The 12,597-nt window shown below is 49.7% G+C and overlaps 1 protein-coding gene across 1 annotated transcript in view; it reads left to right on the top strand.

Annotated features, from left to right (window-relative positions):
* NAT8L (N-acetyltransferase 8 like) overlaps positions 1-12,320 on the top strand; it is a 36,688-nt gene extending 24,368 nt beyond the window's left edge. Inside the window, exon 3 of the mRNA XM_075092048.1 lies at positions 4,022-12,320. Within this exon, the coding sequence (XP_074948149.1) occupies positions 4,022-4,389 (368 nt within the window). The 3' untranslated portion in view covers positions 4,390-12,320. The remainder of the gene's footprint in view (positions 1-4,021) is intronic.
* Positions 12,321-12,597: the final 277 nt, after the last annotated feature.

The raw sequence follows: 12,597 nt of genomic DNA, 5'->3' as shown, positions 1-12,597 counted from the left end.
GGGATGGCGGGGTGTGAGGGTATGGCCTCTGTCCCGGAGGGCGGTCAGAGGGGCCGGGGGCACGAAGGGCCGTGTGGGCTCTGCTGTGGTGGGCATGTCCAGATTTGGGTTTTAAACAGGCAGAAGACCTAAAAATACTGGAGACGTGCTGTTTTACAAAGGTGGGAAGTGTGTTACTGGTTGAGATTTAGCAGCCTCTCAGGCTTGGTGAGCACAGAGAGGTGCTTGTGAAGAAGGGAAAATCAGGAATAAAAGCAGGAAGCAATCAGGGAAGTAATCATGTAACCTTGAGCTGAGATGAACCTAGGTTGGTATCTCTGATTTGAGGAAGACGGGCCAGTCTGGCTGAAGAATCAGCTCTGGGAGGAGTCACCACACATGGGGCTGGGTGACGGGGATGTGGTGGCCATGCCACTGGCTGCAGCACAGTGGGCACCAGGCTCTGACTGCTTTGTGGCATTTTTTGGGGCTGCCTCAGGTCCAAGTGGGTGCCAGGGGATGGCACTGTGTGCCCCCAGTGGAGCATCCCCAGGAGTTTTCTCATCTCTGCCCCTTGGATGTAGGTGGGGGACTTATGAATCCCCTTTTTGGGCTATGCCACCAGAGCTGAACTTGGTGGCTGTGCATGTAGGGCTGAGGATCACCGCAGCCCTGACTTTGTGGTGTGCTTGCTGTGCAGCCAGAGGCGTGATGGATGGGCTGGGCGGGGTGCGTTGGGCGAATGGTTTAAACCATGTGATGAGTGGTGTAAAAACAAGGCTGTGGAGCAGAGTGTGGTGAGCTCTCAGCCCTGCTTATTTGTATTGGGAGGGAAAGTGGCTGCTGGGTTTCAACGCTTGCAGGTGTTCATCTGGGGTCATGTCTGAATAAATTATATTTTGAGATCCAGGTGAATGAAGGGGAACAAGTCACACTGTCAACACAGCAGCGGAGGAGAGACGTCTTAACTGCTCGTGATAAATGGGTCAAGATGGGTCCTGGTGTTTTAAGAATTAGCTGTTGACCTAGATAGTGGCAGCATAATGACTTGCTCGCAGTGGGAACATCGCTGGAGCTGCGTGTGAGTCAGAGGCGGGGATGAGCCCAGTGTGCTGGGTTGAACCTGGGCTGGTTCCTCGTGCTTTGCTTGTAACTGGCTTTTCCTCAGCAGCTGGGCTGTGCTGCGGGGAAGTGCAGAAGACCTCTGCTGCCTCTTTCCAATGGCGTCTCTGAGTTGCAATGTGCATTTGTCCTGCAGGCAGCAGCCAGTGAGGCACCTCCTGCCACCCCGTGCTTGCTCTCCTCCAGTAAAGGAGGACTACGAGTTGCCTTATTCATCTTTCCCCTGCTGTTTTGCAGGGGGAGCGGTGCCATGTGCCCCTCAGCACCCACCTGTGCTGTTTAATGCTGGTCCCTATGGAGATGTGCCATGTGCTTGGGTCAGGGCAGTTGGCAGGGTTGATGCTAAAGATGGAGCTGCTGCCCAAGGCAGGTTTCCTTCTGCTTAGTGCTGGGGAAGAAGGCCACCACCTGCAGCAGGTTGCAGCGCCCCAGGGGTTTCTCTTGTGGTGGGATCCTCTTCCTCTGGGTGAAGCTATGTTCCTCCTGAGTGCTGAAGGTCCTTCTTGGTGAGACACCCGTCAGTGCCCCTTGTTAGCTGCCATAATTGGATAGTGGCTTTCCTGGGTGTTAATTAAGCAATATCCAAGCTAAGGACACAGTTGTCCCATGTTGACAACATTGGTCTTTTCAGTTCCATTCAAGACACTTCTGCTTCACCTGGATTTTTTGTGAAGATCTTTAGTTAAAACCTGAGTAATTCGTTACTTGAATTTCGTTTGGGGTTTGTTTTTTTTTACGTCCCTGGGCTGGTGGGGCCAAGTGATGCTGCAATACTCCAGAGCTACAGCTGTTTCCAACTGCATCAGCTTACACGTTTGGCTGTTACGAGCAGTGGGATGGGATGTTATAAGTACCTCTCTCCAGCAAGGTCCAGTTTTATTTGAGCTTCATAACTGGGGCTCTGCGTTTGGGACCCTGGGGTGCTTGCCCTGAGCCTGACTGGGTGCCTTTCAGGCTGCTGGGCTTTGATTAGATGGGTTTTGGTTTGGTCTCTTGAAGACAGCATCTGTCCTACCAAGCCTTCAGCCCCATTGAAGAGTGGCAGTGCTGACCCGCTGCACCCACAGAAAAGACAGCCTGTTCATTAAGCTGCATCCTCATTCCTGGAGCAGCACTGCCAGCTGACTGGTGCCGGGGCACCATTAATGAGGGGCTGGTTTTCCTCACTGACACTCTACATTGTTTTGGCCTGAGTTGCCTGAGCACCGTGTTTCCAGCTCACAAGATGTTCTCACCTGGCACACACCAGCAGAGGAGGAGCAGCAGCTCCAAAGCAAGGGGCGTCCGGCCGTGAGCACACCAAACTGTGTGGGGGAAAAAGGGGTGAGTGAGCCTGATCTTGGCTGTGCACAGGAGATGCTCTTTCTGGGGGGCGCATATGGCATTTTTGTGCTTTGCTGGCTTTTGTGATCCTAGTTTCTCATCTTGCTGCCCAGTTTGGGTTTTCTGTTTGAAACAGTCTTAGGCAAGTCCTGCACTGAACTCCTGAAATCCCCAAGAGGAGGATGCACTGCCATCTCCAGGTGTGCATGGGGGGAAGCCAGAAACAAGCCGGGGCTCATAGGTTGGAGAAGGGGCTGGCAGGATGATGCTGCAGGGAGGACAGGCCCTCGTGCTGTCCCTGCGTGTGTGGAGCAGTTCTCACAGCTCTCCAGCTCCCCTCAGGGTGCAGCAGCCAGCCCTGTTCATCTATCAAGGCTGCGATTGTGGCTGCGAACAAGCTTTGGGTGCTGGCTGAGGGCAGAGTGTCCCTGGGGGCGAGGGACAGTCTTCCTCTGCTCCTGGGGGCTTGCAGCAATTTCTCTGCAGTGGATTTGCTTTCCCATGGCACCTCTCTTGAGTGTTTTCCCTGTTCCTTTGCATGAAGTTTGCAGTGGTGGGAAGGTGCTGAGATTTGATGAGAGAAAGCGGTCGCACCGGTGCCCCAGGCTGGGTGGCATTGCCCCCTTCCGTGGGAGCCCTGAGCCACCAGGGCTGCTCTTGCATTGCACCCATTCTTATGAGTTCCAACAAGAGGTTGGGGCCATGGCTGGATGTCTGGCCCGTGGCAGGCACAGGCTTCCCAGACCTAAGGAGACTCCACCACTTCCCCTTGTTGCAATCCTTCCTGCTGTGCCCCGGCACAGGGGCTCCTGCTCCAAGCTGGTTCCCTGCCTCTCACCACAGCACCAGGGAAAGGGGTTCAGCCTTTCCCTTCCCTCACTGGCATCCGGGTCAGATCCTGCCCTCCCCAGTCACTAAGGGTGCTTTGTGTCCTACCCTGTGCCTCTCCCCCGTGGGCTCTCTGTATGCAGTCAGCCCTACTCGCTTTGGAGACCGCCGGTCTGCCCAGAGCACTCGGCTCTCAGCTGATGAGCCCCGCACCACAGGCGAGCTGTTCGCCTGGAGACAAGAGCCTCTGGGAAGTGTGGCTCCTACTAGAGGAGGAGTTTGGCAGCAAAGCATATGAGGGCCTGCCTGCACTGCTGCCGGGTCTCAGAGTGGGATGCAACAAGCAGCCAAAGATGGGTTGTGCTGGGCTGGGAGGGATCAGAGACTTGCTGCAGTGAAGTTGGGGGTGGGACAGGAGAGCGTGACTCTGTGCGGGTGAGAAGGTACCCATCGTGTGCTGCCATGAGCTGAGGATTGTCACCTGTCTTCGATGGCAGCCAAATTTTATAGCACCTTGTCCCTAGGAATCTCATGTTTTGGTTTGCAATGACTTCCCTGTGTGTTTTCCTCTGGAAAACATTCCTTTCACAGTGTCGATGGAAAGAAAGTTTGGTCTGTATCTGTGGAGGATGTTAGTCCCTACGTGTGACAGAGAGGTGATTTCTGACCCCAAGCCCAGCTCCCATTGGCATGTTGATATGTGGGCGCCTTGCCCATTTTGCCAGTCCAAAGTGGCCGGCAGCTACATGTGCTGCTTTATCTCCCACAGGCTCCTGCTTCTGGGTCGCCGTCCTGGACGGCAACGTGGTGGGGATCGTGGCGGCGCGGGGCAACGAGGAGGACAACACGGTGGAGCTGCGCCGCATGTCCGTCGACTCCAACTACCGCGGCAAAGGGATCGCCAAGGCCCTGGGCCGCAAAGTGCTGGAGTTTGCCGTGCTCAACAACTACTCCTCTGTCGTGCTGGGAACCACGGCCGTGAAGATGGCAGCCCACAAGCTCTACGAATCCTTGGGGTTCAAGCACGTGGGTGTTGTCGAACATTACGCCCTGCCGGGGATGACGCGCTCCTTACTGGAGAGAATGTTTTTCCAGCTCCGCTACCACCGCTACCGCCTGCAGCTGCGGGAAGAATAAAAAAACCCAACCAACCAAACAAAAAAAAAAAATTTTTCCCTTCTCCTCCCCCTTCAAAAATAATAAATTGCCCTTCTATTTCTCATCACTGTTGATTTGCCAGTTTTGGGTTGAGTTTTTGTTCCCTCATGCCATCTTTTGGTTTGCTCCGTGCAGCTCGGCGTGCAGCTCGATCGTCTGGCCGAGCAGCGCTCCTTCCTCGCATGCTGTAGGTGGTGGCGCTGGGAGTCCTGCGACCCGGCGGGGCGGAGCGGAGCGGCAGCCTCTCCTTCCCAGGTACCTCCGTAAAGCACAGAAACTTTAACTGCGAAATAGTACCACTGCTCTGGTGTACATAGTCTTCTCCTTTTCCAAATGTAAGATAACATAGTGATGCATTCATAATAGTGCAGAAATATTACTTGAATGCAGTTTTCAGTATTTCATGCACCAGTAAGTAGAATATACGTTCATCTTATTGTTATTTACTGGTTAATAGTTTTCAAAGAGAAGGTGGGGAGCAAAAAACCCCTGCCCCAACCCGCTTGCTACAATGCATGAAGAGGAAAGCGCGTGCACGCACTCAAACACATCGCACTGCCACCACGGCACTGGTGTTGCACTTTTTTTTGGATGTGCCTCATTCTGCCAAATGTCTGAGAGACCCTGGGTGCATCCGGTAACCACGACTCTGCTCCATTCCCCCCCTCCTTCCTAAGCCAGCACAGACTTGGACCGGCTGAACTCTGAGCCCCGTTGTACCATAGTGTGAAGTTAAGATCAAACCTAAACATCTCTTGCGCTGTTCTGTAGCCACGTGTAACCTGCAGTCCTGGGCCAGACTCTGCATATGCGTTGGACTTTCTCTTTGCTGCCTTTTTGGGTTTGTTTTGTTTGTTTGTTTTTATTTTATTTTTAAGGGGTTTTTTTGTTATTATTTTTAGTTTTGGCTTTTGCTGAATGGTGTCATTGAGGCGTAATGGAGGCTGCAGTTCCTATGGCAACACATTTGCACATTAATGTGCGCACCAAATCTAACCACTTCAGAGAAGCAATGTGTGACAGATAATAGCATTTTGGGGAGCGCCGGGGTGGGGTGGGGAGCATACTTATTATCTTAACCAGCTGCTTGTTTGATAAATGTAGATGGCCTCACTGCAGCCTTCCATCAAAGGTAATTAACTGCTTTAATGATGTCAGATTTGTGAATTGTACAATGCAAAAAGCAATGCAAAGCAGATTCGGCATGTGTCTGTACCCGGTATGTATGTACAGTGCCTGCCAACTAAAGAATAACCAAGACTACAGCTTCTTCTAGCCTGAAATATCAACTTTTATAACTTATTTAAACAAATAGCAACTTTGCATGAATTACGTCTTGGGGGAAAAAAAAAATCGGTAGGTTTTAATTTTTGAAACGTGGTATCAGAAGTATAAAGACAACCTTTTCTGGCTGCACTTAATTTGAGGTGGGTGGAGTGGTTCAGCTCTGTTAATACATTTAAAGGGAAAACACCTTTAATTTAGTTCCTGGGAAAAAAAATAGTTACTATTTTATGAAGTATTATGTGGGTGGGGGGGGGAACCCAACACCTATCATGATGAACTTGATGAAAGGGTAGAGCATTTGTCAACCACGCTCGCACTTGCAAACACAATGGAAGCATCAGCGGGAGCGCCCCGGAAGGGGGGCGTGTGGAGAGGAGAGGAGCTGTGGGGCGGACGGGGGGCAGGCAGCGTGGACCCACGCGTGGGGTGCTGCCTGCGTCTCACTCCTACCGAGAGCTGCCCTTTCCTCTCCAGCCAAAAGCTTTCTCGGCACTGAGACGTGGCCAGCAGCGCTGAATGGGCTCGGTGGGGAGGGGGGTCACCCCGTCCCCGCCGGGGCTGTGGACCGGGCACCGATGCCGGGGATGGGGGGGCCGTTTGCCCCAACCCCGGTAGCGCTCTCAGTGCTGGGCTCGGTCCAGCCTGTAGGAGCCAGAGGGGCAGAGTCCCAGTGTGTGTCCCAGCAATAAGGGGGGAAAATAAGGATGGCGAAGGGCACTGTAGCAAGAGACCGTGAGTTTAATTAACAAAATTTCTGTATGGGGCACTATATTTTTAAAAGTCTTTCTATGCTGTACATTTCTCCTGAAGCTGAAATAATGTACTGTTGGTAGGGGTTTTTGTATAGTGTACAGAAATTGGCAGAATATTTTCTTGCTGCATTCAGTGATTTATTAACCGAAGTAAAATAGACAAATATAAAGTGTTAGCAAAAGTTGAAAGAAAAAAAAAAAACCACAAAACAGTTTGTGCCTTTTTTAGTTTATTTTTCTGTTGCTATATAATCACTGCACTAAAACCTTTCCAGAGGGGAAAAAAACCAAAACTAGTCTCTTAATAAGGGAGGAATACGTAAAGCCTAAATTGAGTGTTAATTTTTTTATTGGGATATTTAATTAAAAGAATGTTGCTGGTTTTATTTTATACCTGTGCCTTTGTAATAAAACTCCACATCCTGTCAGAAAAGCCAAACCTGGAATAAATCCCACCAGATCCCACAGATGCAGAAGTACCATCAGGTTACCAGTATTTTCTCTAAAAACGTGTAAAACTTAACTGATAATATTACAGTATCTGATCGTAATACCTGTTGAGTTGCTTGAGAAAGAGGTGCTTGGGAAAGGTGCAGGTTTCGGGGTGCTGTCTGCATTCCTCCCTGGGCATGCCGGCTGCCGGACATGCACCGATAGGGATTGAGTCATTGCCACTTGGCCGGTAGCTGCTGAGCAAATTTCTTCCCTTAACGCTTCTTGCCAGTTGCTCTGTGACTGGGCTCTTTGGAAAAAATCCAGCTGGTTGCTCCCAGCTCTCCAGCCGGGACAGCTAGTTTCTGAAGGCTGGCTGCCAAATAGGCTGTGGTTTGCTTTCCTCTGAAGATGGAGCGGACTGGCGGGTGAAACACTGCTGATCCCAGCCCTGGTTTTTACTGGGAAGCCCACTTGGCTGCCAGAGCTGCATCCCCAGTAGCAGCAGCAGGATGGGGGTACAGGACCTCCGGCGTTGCGGCTGCTTTCCCACCCAGAGCTGCTCTGAATAGGATTAGACAAGGTTGGGCTTAAAAGCATCAAGTGGTAGTGTTGTTTTATCTTCATTCATGGGAAGTTTCCCAGAATTGTGGTACCTTGGGCTAAGCTCTGGAGCCAGAAAGCCTCTTCCCACTGCTCTGCATGGCCCCTGGGCTCCTGACAATGCCTGGCTCACCTGCTGCCCTCCCCAGGGTCTGGCCTGCCTTGCCCTCGCTGCCTGGGTGCTGGTAGAATATGGTACAGTTCACAGGGTGATGTGTTGAGGATGAACGGCCTTTGGTGGGTCCATCCACTGTGCCTCTTTCAGGGTGCACTGATTTAAACAGTATTGCATGGAAAAGTAAAATCCCACACCTCGTTCTTGTTCTGCAGCCCTGCCCTGGGGAGCTTCTTCCTTCTGCACCAGATAGCTGTGGTCAGCACAGCCCTGCACTGGGACCGTCACCATCCCCTTTTCTCTGGGCTTGAGCACCACCTCCTAACTGCTCCCGTCCCAGCTCAGCATCTGAGTGGTGCAGAGCAGCACAAGATGGCTATAGATTTGGTCCTGAGAAGAACAGCTTGTGGTTTGGACCTATTGCCAGTTCTTAAGTCTAATTCCAACAGAGACTCCCATCAGTATGAGATGGCAGGGCGTGCTCCTAAGTTATTTTGGTGGTTTCTTCTTCCAAGGATGCTTCTAGACAGAGTGTGGGGAAGAGTGGTGCATCTCTTGAGTCTTAGCCTCAGTTAGTAAATGTGATGGCTAGGAAGACTGCTTCAGATTTAGGTGGAGGATGTGTTGGAGATGTGGAACTTCCCCCAGCTGTGCCAAGTGCCTGCTTCTACTTTGCTGCACATGTGGGTTGTTGCAGCCCACTGCCCTTGCACTGCGTGCGGTGCGGTGGCACTGAGGATGCAGTTTCCCCACCTGACAGCGCGCTCAGCATCGTGGCTTTTTCTGCTAATCCCTGTGCAGTGGGCAGCGTTTGAGTGTTCTCTGCTGGGAGGGGACTGGGGCAGAGGTCTTGCTCACTGGGGAAGGCACCTTACAGGGTTAGGGTGTGATGTCCATGTAGAGGTGTCTCTTAAAAAAAAAAAAAATCTAAAAAAGAGGAAGAAAAAAACAAACCTGAAATTTTGCATTGCTGTGGCTGAGATCCACAGCCTTGGGGCTGCCTCAGCCCTCTGGCACAGCCTGGGCAATTCCCTGTGGAGTGAGTGGGAATGCCCTGTGCATCCTGAGCAAACTGGCATCTCAAGCACACATAATATTTGGCAATAAGCTCTGTGGGAAGCTTAGCCCCTGAATGGTCCCAGGCCAATAATGCTGAGCAATGAAAGCAACAAGGAAAGTGATTTCTAATCTTACTTGAAACCCTTGAACTGGTATTTGTTGTAAAATCATGCTGTGTTTTCCCTCTGTGAAGCAGACAGCACCTGCACGATGCTTAGAAATGGCAGCCGTAATTCATCTCTGCTGGGAGATGCCCTTTGCAGCATTTCTCACCGTAGAAAAGTTTAGAACACTGCCATCAGCTGAAAGCAGTTCTTTTCCCCTACCTCACTGTTCCCATGGGGTATGTGGGATGGTATTTCTGAGCAAGCCTTTACCTCTCCATGGAGTGTGCTGCAGGCTGTACCCCTGCACAAGACTGAGCATCAGGAGCTGGGCTCTTGCTTGCACAGTCTGTCCACTCCCAACTCTGCAGCACGTATGGCTTGGGGAGCAGCCAGGGAGGTCGGGGCTACTGCAGGATGCAGCCTGCTTGGGGAGGAGAGATGCACAGCCACCGGGTACCTTGGCTGTGGGGCTTTTCAGGCTGGCTGTTGTGGAAGGAGATAGCTGGTGGTATAGTCAACCCTGTCAAGGAGAAGCAGGCTTGTTTTAAATGATGCTTGTCTGAAGCAAGATGAGTTTAACAGTATTATAAGGAGACTGTAAGGATGCTCCCTGCCCTTTGGGTCTGAGGTGTGATAGTGCTGCGGGGTTGAGCTGGTTGGTCATTGCAGACAGTGTGCAATGGGGGTGGCAGGACCAGTGCTTGCGATGCTGCAGAGGGAGTTGCGCACCCAAAGCCAGCGTCACAGCTGGCAGGGCAAAAGACATTCCTCTTCTGCTATGTGCTGGATGAATGCATCTAAAGCCTTAAAATCCCGAGGGCCAGCTCTGCATCTTGACTCATTTCAGCATCACCCTTCAGTGGATGCAGGGGGTAAACGATCCTGGGGACATCTGTCCCTGGGGCTGGGACCTGAACAGTCGTTTGCCCTGTGTTCATCCCCACATGAAATGGGGGTGATAATTTGTTGTGACATCTGAATGTAATAGTCTCTGTGTGGGAGAAGCAGAACTTAGGGTTGGCAGGTGGCTGTTGAAGGTCAGATGTGACCGTTGGGGTCCCAGTGCTGCACGCCTGCAGCAGGAGCAGAAAGTGCCCAGTGCCTGGGGTTGATCCCTTCCCTGCTGTAGCAAACTGGACCTCGGCACTGGGGAGAGCAGCATAAGGCCCTGGAGGGTGAGAACAGAAAATTCCATGGTCAGAAACCCAAGGGAACTGTGGCTTTACAAAACCCTGTCACGATCCTTGCTGCTGCCCGTTGCTCACTGAACCGTATCTGTCTGCGATGCAGGTCTGTTGCCTTCTAATTTGCCAGATTTGCTGGCTGAGGTGCAAAAGGATAGAGACTGACTGCAGGGATTTCCGAATTACCAAACACTCAAGGGCAGGAACCAGCTCTGGTTACCTCTGAATTAACGATCTCATTTTTGGTGTGCTGGGAGCCTGTGTTTTATTAGCGCTAGTATGATGCTGTTGGTATGCACTCTATTTAAAGCTTAATAAAGGCTTTTTAATTCTACACTAACTGGAGTCTTGCAGTGGAATATCCTGTACCACATAAAGAAAATGAAGGGATGCAAACTGTTAAATAAGCTTTAACATGCAAAAGCATATTTTTATCTCTCTTTTTTCTCCCTCAAAATAGATCCACACAGAGTCTTGAGGAAAAAAAAAAAGGTGTGCTCTTGCATCCCTCAGTGATAGTAACTATCAACAGAGATTATGCTTATCTCCCACTGAAAAACTGCTACCTGAGTGGTCATTTGGAGTACCTTTCATTGAAAATACAATAAGTGAATAATTTGAACAACAGAGGATTTAGTTAAAACAGTATCATTTAAAACAACAAGCTCTAAGTCACCGTTTGGAGTTTGATCACTGTTTAAAATCACTGTTCAGTGCTGTCTTTGTATCACAGATTGGTCAGCTGCGGGAGAGAATATGCTTTTAACATCTAAATAGTAGAAGATGGACTTACTGAGACAAAGAGCATAACAAATATATAATGCAACTGTAAATTTATTTACAAGTAACGCGTTTGAATGCAGAAGCAGCTACTGCTATGTAAGCATAATGAACATATAGTTACGGTTGTTTTCAATTTCTTTTCCTGCAAAGCTTAGTCCTTTTGACTTGTAATATGTATATTTGCTTTTTTTTCAAAATATAACTAGGTTTAACAAAGCATCCGTTGCTTTGTGAATTGTACTTATGATTGTGCTGGGCTGTTAGCTTTAAGCAGTTTGTGTGCTTGTGTTATTTTATTAAAGCAAAAGTCTTCTTGAGACAAATGCAGTAAAGGAAAAAAAACATAATTTTTTTGGGTAGTATTAAGCAGATGTGTGGTATGCATTTGGAAAGCATCCAATGTCAGTTAAAAAAAAATACTGGGGCTAAATTGCTTACCAGAACTGCTCATGTCTACGGCAGTGGCTTTTTAGTTCATGGGTTACTGGCTAAACTCATGCCTAAACAGAAACTCAGATCCCCCTGAACAGCCTCTTACTCTGCATCTCTTCACCATTGTACAAGACCGACGTGAAATGAGTCTTGTGTTTTCTATGTTCAGCATAGTATGTACTGTACTCTGTAACGGGAAGTGGCTACAAGTCCTCAAAGAAATACGAACGTATTTTAAAACAGCAATAATTACCACTGTAAAGTAAATGAGCACGAAGGGGAGAGCACAGGGAGGTAGATAATGAAGATGATACCGTTAGGAACACACTGGCATCAGTGCTGCTATTGCACCTGGGGAGCAGGATTAAGTACTAGGAAAGGCCATCGGTCTCTGGGACTGGACTTCATCTTGGCAGAGAGCTTGCCCATGCAGGATAGCTCCACCTGAATCGTTCCTCGGCACTGCAAGTCCTTATGCAACGCAGGTTTTTCACTGTAGTTTTAAGGGTGAGTTATTGCAAATACTGTTCCTGGTGGGAGAGACAGACACAAGGAGGAGCTGTCAGAGACACACACAGGAAGGTAAATGCTCATTGCCGCGGTCTTGTACCCCAGTGTACTCTGCTACCGCGCTACTGGGGCTCAACAGTAGCAGAGAATAGAATAAACTAATATAATTTTCTGATGGAGGGAAGCAGCGGTCAGCTCTGTTGGAAAGCTGTTTGCATACTGTCAAGGCATATCCATGCAAACCAGTTCCTCTAGCAAGGCAGGACGTGTTAAGATGTGCGCGAGTTAGCCCTTGGTGTGCTTTAAGCATTTGAGCTCCAGCCTACACAGCGTTATCCCGATGCGGCATGGTCTCTCCATCTTCTGTTGGCAGAGCCCCAGGAGCCGGCCAGCTCTCGAGGGACAGCAAGGTGTCCTCGGGCAGGGTTGGGCAAGGTGCTCTAGATGGATGACTTGTAGGTACTTAAGTTCTGTTCCTGATGGCCGCTGTAACTGTGAAAATTAACCAGACCTGCTGTGATAAATTTGGTTATATAAGGTTTATTTGGTTAATTTTTTATAAGTGAAAACTGAAAAGATGAAAGAGAATTGTAATATGAAAGCAACTGTTGTAAATAATGTACGAATGAATAAAATCTAAAACTTATGTCAGTTTTTTCCTAAACTGTATTGCTGTTGAGTTACTGACACCGCAGTGCAGATGGTGCCTCCATCTTTTCCAGCTCCCAGTCCGGCACGGGCAAACACCACTCGTTCCTGTTTTCATTGATAAATAGGAATATCTTTGTGTGCCATGCATGTCCTTGGATTTTATTTGCGTGCTGTTCCACCTCACTGACTAATGCTAACGTGCTCAGAAGCGTCCAGTGCTCTTGGAGCTGCATATAGAGAATGGGGAGCCACCCCTGGGTGTTGTGTTGCTG

This window comes from Phalacrocorax aristotelis, chromosome 4 (assembly GCF_949628215.1).
Source record: "Phalacrocorax aristotelis chromosome 4, bGulAri2.1, whole genome shotgun sequence".
In the NCBI taxonomy this organism is placed as follows: Eukaryota; Metazoa; Chordata; class Aves; order Suliformes; family Phalacrocoracidae; genus Phalacrocorax; species Phalacrocorax aristotelis.
Note: the sequence above shows the minus strand (reverse complement) of the source record. Positions and strands in the feature narration are given on the sequence as shown.